Source organism: Galleria mellonella, unplaced genomic scaffold (genome assembly GCF_026898425.1).
Source record: "Galleria mellonella isolate WM207_F2 unplaced genomic scaffold, CSIRO_AGI_GalMel_v1 utg121, whole genome shotgun sequence".
Taxonomy (NCBI): Eukaryota; Metazoa; Arthropoda; class Insecta; order Lepidoptera; family Pyralidae; genus Galleria; species Galleria mellonella.
The window spans coordinates 1,472,682-1,485,220 of NW_026441983.1; the positions used below are offsets into that span (position 1 = coordinate 1,472,682).

Below are 12,539 nucleotides of genomic sequence, written 5' to 3' on the forward strand. Positions count from 1 at the left end.
AGAGACTACAGCATGGGGTTCTTCAAAAGGGGGGTAAAGAGGTTTCTTCAGGGTCGGCAACGCGCGCGTAATACCTCTGGTATTGCAGGCGTTCATAGGCTACGGTAACCGCTTACCATCAGGTGGGCCGTATGCTTGTTTGCCACCACAGTGGTATAAAAAAAAAAAAAAAAAAAAAAAATGGCCCCAGAGAGAGAAATGAGTGTACAATGCTTACCAGAGGGCGACTTTGTACAAGTCGATTGCTTGGATACCTCTGTCCCATTCGTATTTCAACCGTGAAGCAGCTGTGTTTGCATGGCAGTGTTTCGGTTTGAAGGGTGGGATATGGCGTGAATTTACTGGGTACAGAGGAATAAAACCTGAGTCCTCAGGAATGGCAACGCATGGGGGGTATCATAAGCGAAACAGTATACTCTGTTATGTCCATGGCACTGCTCATGTCTATAGGCGACGGATACCACTTTCCATCAGGTGGACCGTCAGCTTGTTTGCTATTCTAAGTTATATAAAAAAAAAAGAGCAGTATCTAAGAGCACCGCTCTCTGCATCTTACCGGGGGTGAGCCGCCTCGCACTCCCAACCGTCTGAGATGTTGTTTCAGACTGGTTAGGATAAGACCGTTCACTGACAGAACTCTTTCTCGGTTTAGGCTTTCACGAGGTTCTCGTCTTGCGGTATAGTGACGTCCACCAAAAACACCCTCAAGAGTGTCCGATCCTTCACCATGATATTAGATTTATTCGCAGGAACTGTTTGCGCTCCCATTGTTCGTGACGGTAAAATCGTACGATACCGTGAAGTTCCACGTAAGAGTTTAAAAACGCCCAATGGCAATGTCAGACTCCTTTACTTTTACTAACAATATTTACCCCGCTGTTTCATATCACTATGGTATGGCACATACGTTACAGATGAGCGATAAAAATAGCTTTTGCTTTAGTTTTTGGTTTATGTAAAAAAATAAAAAAATACAACAAATATGTAAAATAATTATATTTCATTAATTACTGCTTTGATTAACATAATTAATAATTATACAGATCCCAAGACTGTTCAATTTTGAACAAAATAACATCATTAAGTTAAAAAGTCCAAAAGGGGTAGTTACGTCTTTTCTACTCAAATTCTTTAGTTTCATATTATATAATAATTAACTGATCAAAACTTTGTAACGTTATACACACGTCTACATATTCTGTACGATGACATGTATTGCTTCGCTATTCTATTTTAAGGTGTCGCTGTTTGTACCTCTGAACTTTTGTCTTATAGATACTTACATTTACATGAATTGTTATATTTATGAATAATTACATTTAACATGGCTTGTTATCATTATGTTTCAATAAATGCTATGTTAAATTAAACTTTCTGCGAAAACATTTCTGTATACAGTGTAAGACTTACCTACATTACAATTATATGGTTTATCACCAGTATGTATCAACAAATGTTGTGTTAAACTAGCGTTTGATTAAACCCTTTATTATACATCGGAACTATATGGCTTATCACCAGTATGTATCAAATAATGTCGAGTAAAATTTCCTTTTTGTGAAAAACATTTATTAGATACATCACAACTATATGGCTTCTCACCAGTATGTATAATCAAATGCCGTTGCAATGTTGATTTTTGGTTAAAACATTTACTACATACATCACAACTATATGGCTTCTCACCAGTATGTATCAACATATGCCGTTGCAGTGTTAATTTTATTTTAAAACATTTATTACATACATCACAACTGTATAGCTTTTTATTAGACAAAAATATTTCCTGTTCAGGATGGACTGTCATATGGTATTTCAGTGTATTGTAGGTCTCGAATGTCTTACTGCATACCACACATGAATAAACTTTATCCTCATCCTTATTATACAGAACTCGTTCAGAATTAGGTTTGGAAGGTCCAGCAGTTTCAAATATGGTCCCTCCTTGTTCAGTCACCGGTTCCTGTGTGGTATTCATAACTGTGTTGCAGCCTGGACGCTCTTTACGGTATGGAGTCATCTGTTGTTCGGTGTCGTGCGAGACATGTAAATTCTCACCTTGTGTATTGTCCGTAGCCATATTTTGTCTGACATGCACGGTGGACACTACTGGAATATACTTAGACTTGTTTAGCTGTAATTTTCTGTTATATCATAACCATGCTGAGGCAGTTCACTATTACAGTCAGACTGCTAAACTAGAAATATTCATTCATGCATTCCTTGTACTACAGATCTGAGGTCACTTCGTGTTTACTGAAGAGGGTATCCACTGAAAATTTGCTGGATATCTACTTCTCCAGTACCATTCTCTTGTACATGACACTGTCACAAGTGGTCATAAAAATTACAACCGATTGCCAGAGAAGGAAAATAAAATAGAATAGGTAGACTGCGGCAGGTTTGTCTACAAATAATATGTCTCGGTCTAGTGGTCGGTACTACTTTTGTTATTATCGAGTCGGAGAAATAAAGCACACACAAAATGCACAAGGAATAAATAATACAATAAATTGAATAAGTCAGAAGTGTAGTAATATCAGAGAAGCTATAACTATGACTAAAACCGAAGACATTGATCTAAAGACAGTTAGAAAACTCTTGTACAGATAAATGTACGTTAGTGATTTGACCAGGGGCTTGTATCTACCCTACAGAATTTTTTGTCAAGGTTTGTGTGCGTTCCAGTGTATTGTTTTTAAGTATTGCTACTTAAAAATACATGTAATTAAAAGGGAGGTACGAATACAGAATTGTAATTGTTTGTAAATTTTGTTACTAATAATAAAGAATAAAATATTCACTCATATCCATAGTCATAGTTTTTAAACATTTCATCACTATTGTGATATGGGTACAATGTAAAAAAAACAATAAACTAACAATTTTCTTAGTATGTAGTGCATTTCTCATGATCATCTGGCAACCCCACATAGTGTTGTCACTGAACAAATTTTTTTACATTAGGGAAAAGTCCTCCAGTACCGGCCAGATGCAATTTCCGTAATATTATAATAGATAGCACTAATATTAATTTTCATATCAAGCTTCCACATGGACATGAGTGTTTACCTCGCAGAGGAAGATTGAGTCGCGACGTGTTTTGTTTCAGTGGACTGATTTGTTCATTACGTGACGTTTGTTCAAAACACAAGTAAAGTTCAGAGGGTGATTACTGCGATTAGAGAACGAGTTCACTAATTATTTTAGCTTGGTATGTACACAATAATATATATAATTATTATAACAAAATGTAAAATTGATTATTTATAGTGTTACTTTAATTACGTTCAAATATATATTTGATTCCGTTTCCTACAGTATCGGCCACGAAATTGTCCTCCAGTACCGGCCACTGTGTCTGTTGAATTTTAACAAGGTTAATTTGCTTTTAGGTGCTTAAAGATGTCTGGTGATGAGAATAATGATAAGAGATTGAAGAAGAAAGGTACTTGGCATCCTGAGAATATGCATAAAGCAGTGCAAAAGGTGTTGAATAAAGAAATAAGTGCACGTCAGGCAGCTGATCGCTATCGGGTACCAAGGACTACCTTAAATGATAGAGTAAATGCTGTTAAAAATAACAAAGAGATATATATGAAGCCGGTTATGGGTCACTTTCATAAAACTTTTTCATCTGAACATGAAGAAATATTAGCTGAACATATTAAAGACTTGGCAAATAGATTAATGCCTTTAAATAAACAGGAATTTCTTCACCTTGCTTTCCAAATTGCTGAAAAGTTGAAATTACCAGTCATTTTCATTAGTCGGCAAGAAAAGCAAAAAATCCAGAAATGATAAAGAAAACCAATACCGTCCACACAATCAATCTACTCAGGAACTGACAACTTGTCCTTTGTGCCTAGAAACTCACGAGGAAGATTGGATACAATATGGAAATTGTAAGATCTGGGTCCACGAAGCTTGTGCAAATATATCAGAGCTGTTAAACCAATATATTTGTGACTTTTGCCATGTATAACTATACATATTTTTATTGGCCGGTACTGGAGGACAGTTTTATAACAGTTGATTTTTTAATGTCTTAAAATATAATTAATAAAGTTACTATTTTTAAAATATCTCAATACTTTATTTTTTTTATTTGTAGCAAAAGGGTTGTTCTATATATATGAATAGGTATAATACGGAACATGTCAAAGAAATTTATATTATTTTTAAAAAACCTTAGGTTGACGGTACTGAAGGACTCTCCCCTATATATACTTTTAAAATATTTTCCTAGTTTTAATCATTTTATTTCACCTATTGGATATCAAATTCTTGAATTTTGTATATTGGGTATAGTTGCACGCTAGAGCTTATTTGCGATAACTTTTTGTTGGTATTTTGCTGGATATTAGACCATAATAGAACAATGGAGATTACTTGCATTAACAACAAAAATACAGTCAATATCAGCGATATCCTTCCTTGACCGTTATATTAATCCACTTTCAACTACTTGCTAACACACTATCGATGCATAATCATCGAATTTCCATAAATATTTCATATGCATTCAAGTTCGATGACAATGCAGAATAACTGCGACTAAAATAATAATATCGTAGCTGTTCTGATGAGGTAATTATAAGAACTACGTAACAAAGAATGCATCCTCATCAGTATGTGTTGATTATAGTTTATTTTGGTCATTGTTCTTGTGATGTTACGTTTAACTGCTGGATTATGTACAAAATTATAATTTTATCTATTATTGGCGATTTGACTTGTCAGTAAAGTGTGAGTTGTTGTATGTACATATCACAGACATAAATACATACGTATAAATACAATAGAATGAAGTAAACAGAACGAAGAGGCGAAAGAGGTTTGTTTGAATCGAAGCGTTTGGCGTTCCATTGTTTTTGCCTAGCCTAATGGGAGACAGGCGTGACAGATATGTATGTATGTATGAAGTAATGTGAAATGTTTTTTTTTAATAAACCATTATCTAATAATATAAGATTTTGTTTTATTTCTATAATTAGGTGAAGAGAATTCCGGTCATCTCGTCGCTCGGTGGATGGCATAGAACATAGTTTAATGATTAAAATAAAAACATTAGTTTGAAACGACTGTCGTACAATCTGTTATTCTATGCTTGTCATATTTAATATAAGCACGGACAGTCAGATTATACGATAGTATCAATTATATCGAAATCACGGGACATTTGACATTACCGCCACTATTAGTTCTAAATTATATTTTTTTGCTCTAGTGTAGCCCTGGTTTTCCTATGAATAAATAAATACATTAATAAAAATAAATTATTCCGCGCAGAATTTTGCGCTGGTAGTATCAGTGTGATTCAAATATTTCGATAATAGAATGGATAGTAAGTTTCTCGTTATATTTATGATATTGCCAATGCGTTAGAGAGGGATAAACATATATTAAAATTAAATAGCCTGTTGGCTAGTCTGCAGAAGTTAAATTTATAGAAATAGTAAGAACAAAGAATTACATAGAAGGAATGATAAAATAAAAACTGTAAATTATATGGTTGCCTCCTTTCTTCTTCTCCAAATATGATTAGTAAGAAGAGGACGAAGGATACACCATCAGTTGCTATTTTTCTCAACTCATAGCAAGCTAGTGTATAGAAAATGTTCGATATGTCCATTATTTGTCAATAACAAATTTTACATTACTAGATTATATATTCGACACAGTTTATGTAGAAAGTATGCAAGTAGGTTGTATCTGAATTTGGTTGTGTAATATGGCCGTAATAACATGTAATAACATTTTCAATTAAATTAGTAGTCAAACAATTTGAAAATCTTTCCAATAATTCCAATGAATTGCTCATCGAATAATTAGAAGATTAGTTGCCTGTTAAAGCCACGATGATCTAAACTATATACTCTCTGATTCCGTTGTGTTCGTCACGGCGTTTTTAGTACCAATGCGACATCCTAACCTTCCCGAAAAGAGCATATTCATTTTTAAAGACTGGAAACACCTGCAATTCCTCTAGTGTTGCAGGTGCTCATGGGCTCCTTGTGTTATAAGAAAAGAAAAATATTCTGAAATATTCTTGTTTTTGTGAAGGAAAACCATTAGTATCATATTATACAATAATAAATTGATCAAAACTATGTCACGTTACGAGGGGAGATCAAAAAGTTCGCGGAATGGAGGGGTTGGTGGGGGTTGATTTACTCATCCAAGTAGCTACTTGTTAAGCATCTCATTAAAAGTATATATACCAAGTTTGAACCAAATCGGGTAATTAACTTTTGAGATATCGACCTTGAAACAAGTGAATCTGGAAGAAGTCAGCGAGTATGGAGAAAATTGAACACCATGCCGTTATTAAGTTCCTCACCAAGCAAGGAAAATCCGCTTAGACGATTTTTCAAGAGCTGTTAGCAGTTTACGCGGACTCTGCCCCTGGTAAAACCATGGTCTTTTCAAATAAGGAAAAAGAGAGTCTATTGAAGACGACCCCCGCTCCGGATGGCCAATTGAGGCCACCATACCGGAAATCGTCGCAAAAGTAGAAAAACTTGTATAAGAAGATACCCGGCTGAAGAAGAAGCAACTTGCAGCAATGGTTGGAATATCCGACACATGTATTTTAAATATTCTACATCATCATCTTGGCATGACTAGGGTCCGTGCAAGATAGTTCCAAAAATGCTCACGCCACTTAAAAAAGTGAGCGTGTCGAGTGTTCTTGCTAGGTTTTGAAGCTCTATGGAGAGAGTAGGGAAGAAGTTATGGCCCGAATTGTTACTGAAGATGAGACCTGGGTTCACCACTATGGACCTGAATCGAAGCAAGAGTTGATGCAGTGGCATAAAAAAGGCACGACTTCTCCGAAGAAGTATAAAGAGAAAGATCATGACGACTGATGAAGAAATATCAAAGAAAAAAGAAGAGGAAAGATGTCAAAAGGTATGCTCCTGTTGCACGACAACGTTACGTGCCACGCAACCACACGTGCCATGTTGCTATGACTGTCATCCATTAATACGAGTTTAAAAATTTAGACCACACACCTTACAGTCCAAAATTGGTCCCCAGCGACTATTATTTATTCCCAAAAGTGAAAAAAGAGCTGCGTGGAAAACAAATTGGTGATGATGAAAAAATCAAGGCTGCAATTTTATAAACAAATTAAATAAGAGATCCGAAAAATGTATTAAAGTTAACGGAGAATACATAAAGAATGAAAAATAGTTTCATGTTTAATTTCAACTCCCTTTCCCCTCATTCCGCGAACTTTTTGACTTCCCCTCGTATACACACATTTACATATTATGTACAATGACATTATTACTTTCCACAATATATATAATGACGTGATATTTTAAACATAATGCTTGTTACTTAAGGTATTGCTGTATGTACCTCTGAATTTTACCTTTTTTATTAATACTTACACCTACATGAATTATACATTTAATACGGATCGTCATCAGTATGTTTCAACAAATGCCGTTGCAGTGCTGATTTTCTGTTAAAACATTTACTACATACATTACAACTATATGGCTTACCACCATTATGTATCAAAAAATGTTTTGTTAAATATCCTTTCTGTCTAAAACATTTATTACATACATCACAAGTATATGGTTTCTCACCAGTATGTATCAATAAATGTCTTTGCAATGTTGATGTATCACTAAAACATTTACTACATACATCACAACTATATGGCTTATCACCAGTATGTATAATCAAATGCCGTTGCAATGTTGATTTTTGGTTAAAACATTTAGTACATACATCACAACTATATGGTTTATCACCCTTATGTATCAAATAATGTCGGGTTAAGTTTGCTTTCTTATTAAAACTTTTATTACATACATCACAACTATATGGCTTCTCACCAGTATGTATCAACATATGCTGTTGCAATATTGATTCTCTGTTAAAACATTTACTACATACATTACAACTATATGGCTTATCACCAGTATGTATCAACATATGCTGTTGTAATATTGATTTTTGGTTAAAACATTTATTACATACATGACAAGTATATTGCTTATCACCAGTATGTATCAAAACATGTCGCGTTAAATGTGTTCTCTGACTAAAACATTTATTACATACACTACAACTATATGGCTTATCACCAGTATGTATCAACATATGCTGTTGTAATATTGATTTTTGGTTAAAACATTTACTACATACATCACAACAATATGGCTTATCACCAGTATGTATCAACAAATGCCGTTGTAATGTTGATTTTTGTTTAAAACATTTATTACATACATCACAATTATATGGCTTCGCAACTGTATGTATCAACGAATGCTGTTGCAATGTTGATTTTCTGTTATGTATCAAAACATGTCGTGTTAAATGTGTTTTCTGACCAAAACATTTACTACATACATTACAACTATATGGCTTATCACCAGTATGTACAATCAAATGCCGTTGCAATGTTGACTTTTTATTAAAACATTTATTACATACATCACAACTATATGGTTTATCAGTAGTATGTATCAAAACATGTCGTGTTAAATGTGTTTTCTGACTAAAACATTTACTACATACATCACAACTATATGGCTTATCACCAGTATGTATCAACAAATGCCGTTGTAATTTTTGTTTAAAACATTTATTACATACATCACAATTATATGGCTTCGCAACTGTATGTATCAACGAATGCTGTTGCAATGTTGATTTTCTGTTAAAATATTTACTACAAACATCACAACTGTATGGAGTCATCCGCTGTTTGGTGTTGTCGGAGATCTGCAAATTCTTACTTTGTGTATTGTCCATAGCCTTGTTTGATCTGCCATGTACCCTGGACACTGCGAATACATATGATCTGTTTAGCTGTAAGTTTTTATTATACGATAGCCATGCTGAGGCAGTTTAATTATAGTTAGACTGCTCATATACAGATCGATGTTCTTTGACCCTTCATGGACTTCTAGTACGACAGTTCTGAGGTCGCGTGGCGTCTATTAAAGAGGATACCCTCTGACCGTGTTGTGATATCATAAACACAAATTTTGGAATTTTCTATACATTTTACGTCTCCAGGTCGAGTCTCTTGTACGTGCCACTACCACAAGTGGTCGTAAACACAATAACTAATTGCCAGAGAAGGAAAGTAAAACAGAATAGGAAGATTACTGCAGGTTTAAGTCTACGAATAATATGTATCGGTCTAGTGGCCGGTATTACCTTTGTTATTATCGAGTCGGAGAAATAAAGCACACACAAAATGCACAAGGAATAAAATGTACAATATGTCGGGCAAGTCAGCAGTATAGTAAGATTCGGGAGAAAAGAAATCTTTGCTCTAAGAATAGGTAGGAAACTCTTTTACAGATATGTATACGTTAGTGATTTGACCAGGAACTTGTATCTACCCTACAGAAATTTTTATCAATGAAGGTTTGTGTGTGCGATGCGGATTTTTAAGTATTGCTAATTAAATATTCATACCTCATGAATATTTAATTATAATTTTAATTTTTTTTAATAATAATATAAAATAAATATTCATTCTATTATATCCATAGTAATATTTTTAAACATTTTATCACTATTGTGATATAGGGACAATGTAAATGTTTAATTAATTAAAAATCGTCATAGATTTAGTGCATTGCTCGTGATCATGTGGCAACCCCATGCCCTATTGTCGTTGTATATCATTCTTTTTCAATTTATACCTATTTATATACACTTTTTATATCTTTTCCTGCTTTTAATCAGTTTTATTTGTCGTATTGGATATTAGATGTTTGTATTTTGTACATCGGATCATAGCTGCATGCTAGAGCTTACTCGGAACAACCGTTTATTTATTTATTTTTATTTTATTTATTAGGCGCACATAACAGAAGTTTACAAATACAAACTTAAATTATAATATGCAAGTACATAATGTATTGATCAGGTAAACTTGCCACAACATGTGCGCACAGCACGATCCAATAATAATAAATCCAAAAATAATGCGACTGCGACGAAGCCATTAGGTTGCAACTATTAATGAATAATTTAAACATAAAAATAAATATAAATATAAAAAAAGTTAAATAAAAAACAAAACAAAATTATTTAAGAAATTTCTAAATATTACATTATTTTATATAATTGTCTGCGAAATTGATAATAACTGAGTCCAAATATGTCGAAGTCATTTTGATGAGCGTCATTATATGATCTACACATATTCGCTATAGGGTTATTTAAAGAAATATTTGGTACTTTGCTAGATATTGGACTGTAGTACTACAATGGAGATTCTTTGTATCAACAACAAAATATACTTCACAGTTATCAGCCATATCCATTCCTAAACTTGGAAAAATAAATATTGGGCGGTATGGTCATTTTAACGTATAATTAATAGGTATTTATTACATAAATTTCAATTTTTATAGTTTTATTTATTTTTTTAATATGGTTATATTTATCGATAGACTGTGTTTACTTCTATTTAAGGTTTTTTACATACATGCTATTACGGTAGATTGTAATTGCATGAGATTTTTAAGGAACTATTTATGATACGGAAGATCTATTCACCCCGTATATATTTAGCTGTCAATATAGTGTAGTCACAGGGTAGTCGAATAATAAATATCATCAATAAAATGTAGGTACATAAAGATGAGATGATGACAGCAGACGGCGTGTGTGGAGAGGTGGAGTAAGGAAAGTTATCAAGTGGTTTAAACTGACCTAATTGAGTTTCGTTATTATAATACTAGTGTACAGAAACAGTATTTAAATGTTATCGGCATTAGTAAGTCACTGTTTTTTTTTTTTTTTGATGGGTGAAAATGGTTTGGTAACTCCGCCCGCGCTAACGGGATACGCTGGCGGAGCACCAGTGAAGGTAGATAGATGAGAATGAAAACAGGTCAGTTAGCCCATCATGATGAATTCATCAGGAATTAAACATGATAGTTTCCAGGGGGAACCACGAGGAGGTCGACCTGGTTGGGTTTATTGCTAGCAATGGGATTCTCAGTCTCCATTACTAACAATCCCTTCCCCCCAGTAGGTCACTGTTAAACAAGTTCTCCAATCTTAAGTGATTTTAGTTGATTATTTATTTTATTTATTTATTTAATACTTTATTGTACACATCAGTTATAAAAATATGACAGAGGTAAACAAAAGTACAAAGGCGAGCTTAACTCTGATAGAGTTTTCTTCCAGCAAACCCAAAGTGGAAAGGAGCATCAATGTCAGCGGATACAGCAGTGTACAATTTTTAAATAGCCAAAATTAAATTAATTAGATTATATTATATAGTACAAATACACACATACATATACATAAATATATACCTACATCTATGCATAAACCTACATATACATACACATATACATACAATATACCTACACATATAGATAAATAAATATATGTTCATAGAGATAGAAGATGCTCTTTAAGTCTACTCTTAAAAATATTTAGGGATTGACTGTCACGGATAGATATGGGAAGAGAATTCCACAATCTAGCAGCATGGACGGTAAAAGATCCACTATAGCGCGTAGATGAGTGTGAAGGGAGTTTGAGGATAAGAGATTTCGTCGAACGGGAGGACACGTCATGGGGAACTAGAAAATCAAAACGTTCACGAAGATAGGAGGGAAAAGTAGGGTTATATAGAACGGAATATAAAAACGACATTATATGAAAGTCTCGACGCCTTCGAATTGGCAGCCAATTCAATTTTGTTCTATAAGCGGAGACATGATCATATTTACGCAGACCATATATGAAACGTATACACAAATTCTGTAATCTCTCTAATTTGTTTAAAAGCTCTTCAGTTGCATCAAGGTAGGATATGTCGGCATAATCAAGAAGAGATAACAGTAGAGCTTGTGCCAAAGTAAGCCTTGTCTTAAATGGTAAGAATTTTTGCAATCGTTTAAAAGAATGAAATGAAAAACATAGCTTTTTGCTGACCCCATAAATGTGTTCATTCCAGGATAAATTGCAATCAATTATAACACCTAGGTTTTTTGCTTTCTTAGCATATGCAATTAACTCATTTTCATAGTAAACAGGAGGCAAAGCATCATGATCAAGCATTTTATAATTACGATGACTACCTATAATGAGAGCTTGGGATTTTCGCGGGTTAACTAGAAGCCCAAAGGATCTAGCCCATTCCGATATTTTAAGCAGCTGAAAATTCATATCATCAATTGCTTCAGATATGTCGCAAAGATTAAATTGAAAATATAATTGCAAATCGTCTGCGTAGAGATGGTAGGAAGAAAAAATTACATGAGTTATAGCATTGATAAATGCAGAGAAAAGAAGAGGAGATAATACGCCGCCTTGAGGGACTCCTGCAGTAACCGCACACCGATCTGAGGTATCCTCACCATGGCGAACACACTGCAGTCGACCCCGAAGATAAGAGTTAAACCAATTGATTACAGGTGGAGATATGTTAAGGGATGAAAGGATATTTAAAAGAATATCATAATCTACAGAGTTAAAGGCACTGCTAAAGTCTAGGAGAACAAGGAGTGTGAGGGAGTGGTTGT

At 33.9% G+C, this 12,539-nt stretch overlaps 2 protein-coding genes and 1 long non-coding RNA gene across 3 annotated transcripts; 1 reads left to right on the plus strand and 2 right to left on the minus strand.

Moving 5' to 3' along the window:
* Window positions 1-1,051: 1,051 nt before the first annotated feature.
* LOC128201683 (zinc finger protein 92-like) lies at window positions 1,052-2,396 on the minus strand. Its single transcript, XM_052899375.1, has one exon. It carries the CDS (start codon window positions 2,078-2,080, stop codon window positions 1,490-1,492), a length of 591 nt encoding a protein of 196 aa, XP_052755335.1. The 5' UTR covers window positions 2,081-2,396; the 3' UTR covers window positions 1,052-1,489.
* Window positions 2,397-2,983: 587 nt separating this feature from the next.
* Window positions 2,984-4,093, plus strand: LOC128201711 (uncharacterized). Its single transcript, XR_008253387.1, has 2 exons — window positions 2,984-3,214; window positions 3,396-4,093. It is a non-coding gene; the product is annotated as an uncharacterized LOC128201711 (long non-coding RNA).
* Window positions 4,094-7,422: 3,329 nt separating this feature from the next.
* LOC128201328 (gastrula zinc finger protein XlCGF71.1-like) lies at window positions 7,423-8,627 on the minus strand. The gene is made up of 3 exons (XM_052897999.1): window positions 8,622-8,627; window positions 8,403-8,523; window positions 7,423-7,808 (listed from the first exon to the last, which is right to left on the minus strand). The coding sequence occupies exons 1-3, from the start codon at window positions 8,625-8,627 to the stop codon at window positions 7,423-7,425; spliced, it is 513 nt and encodes a 170-aa protein (XP_052753959.1).
* Between the last annotated feature and the right edge of the window lie 3,912 nt (window positions 8,628-12,539).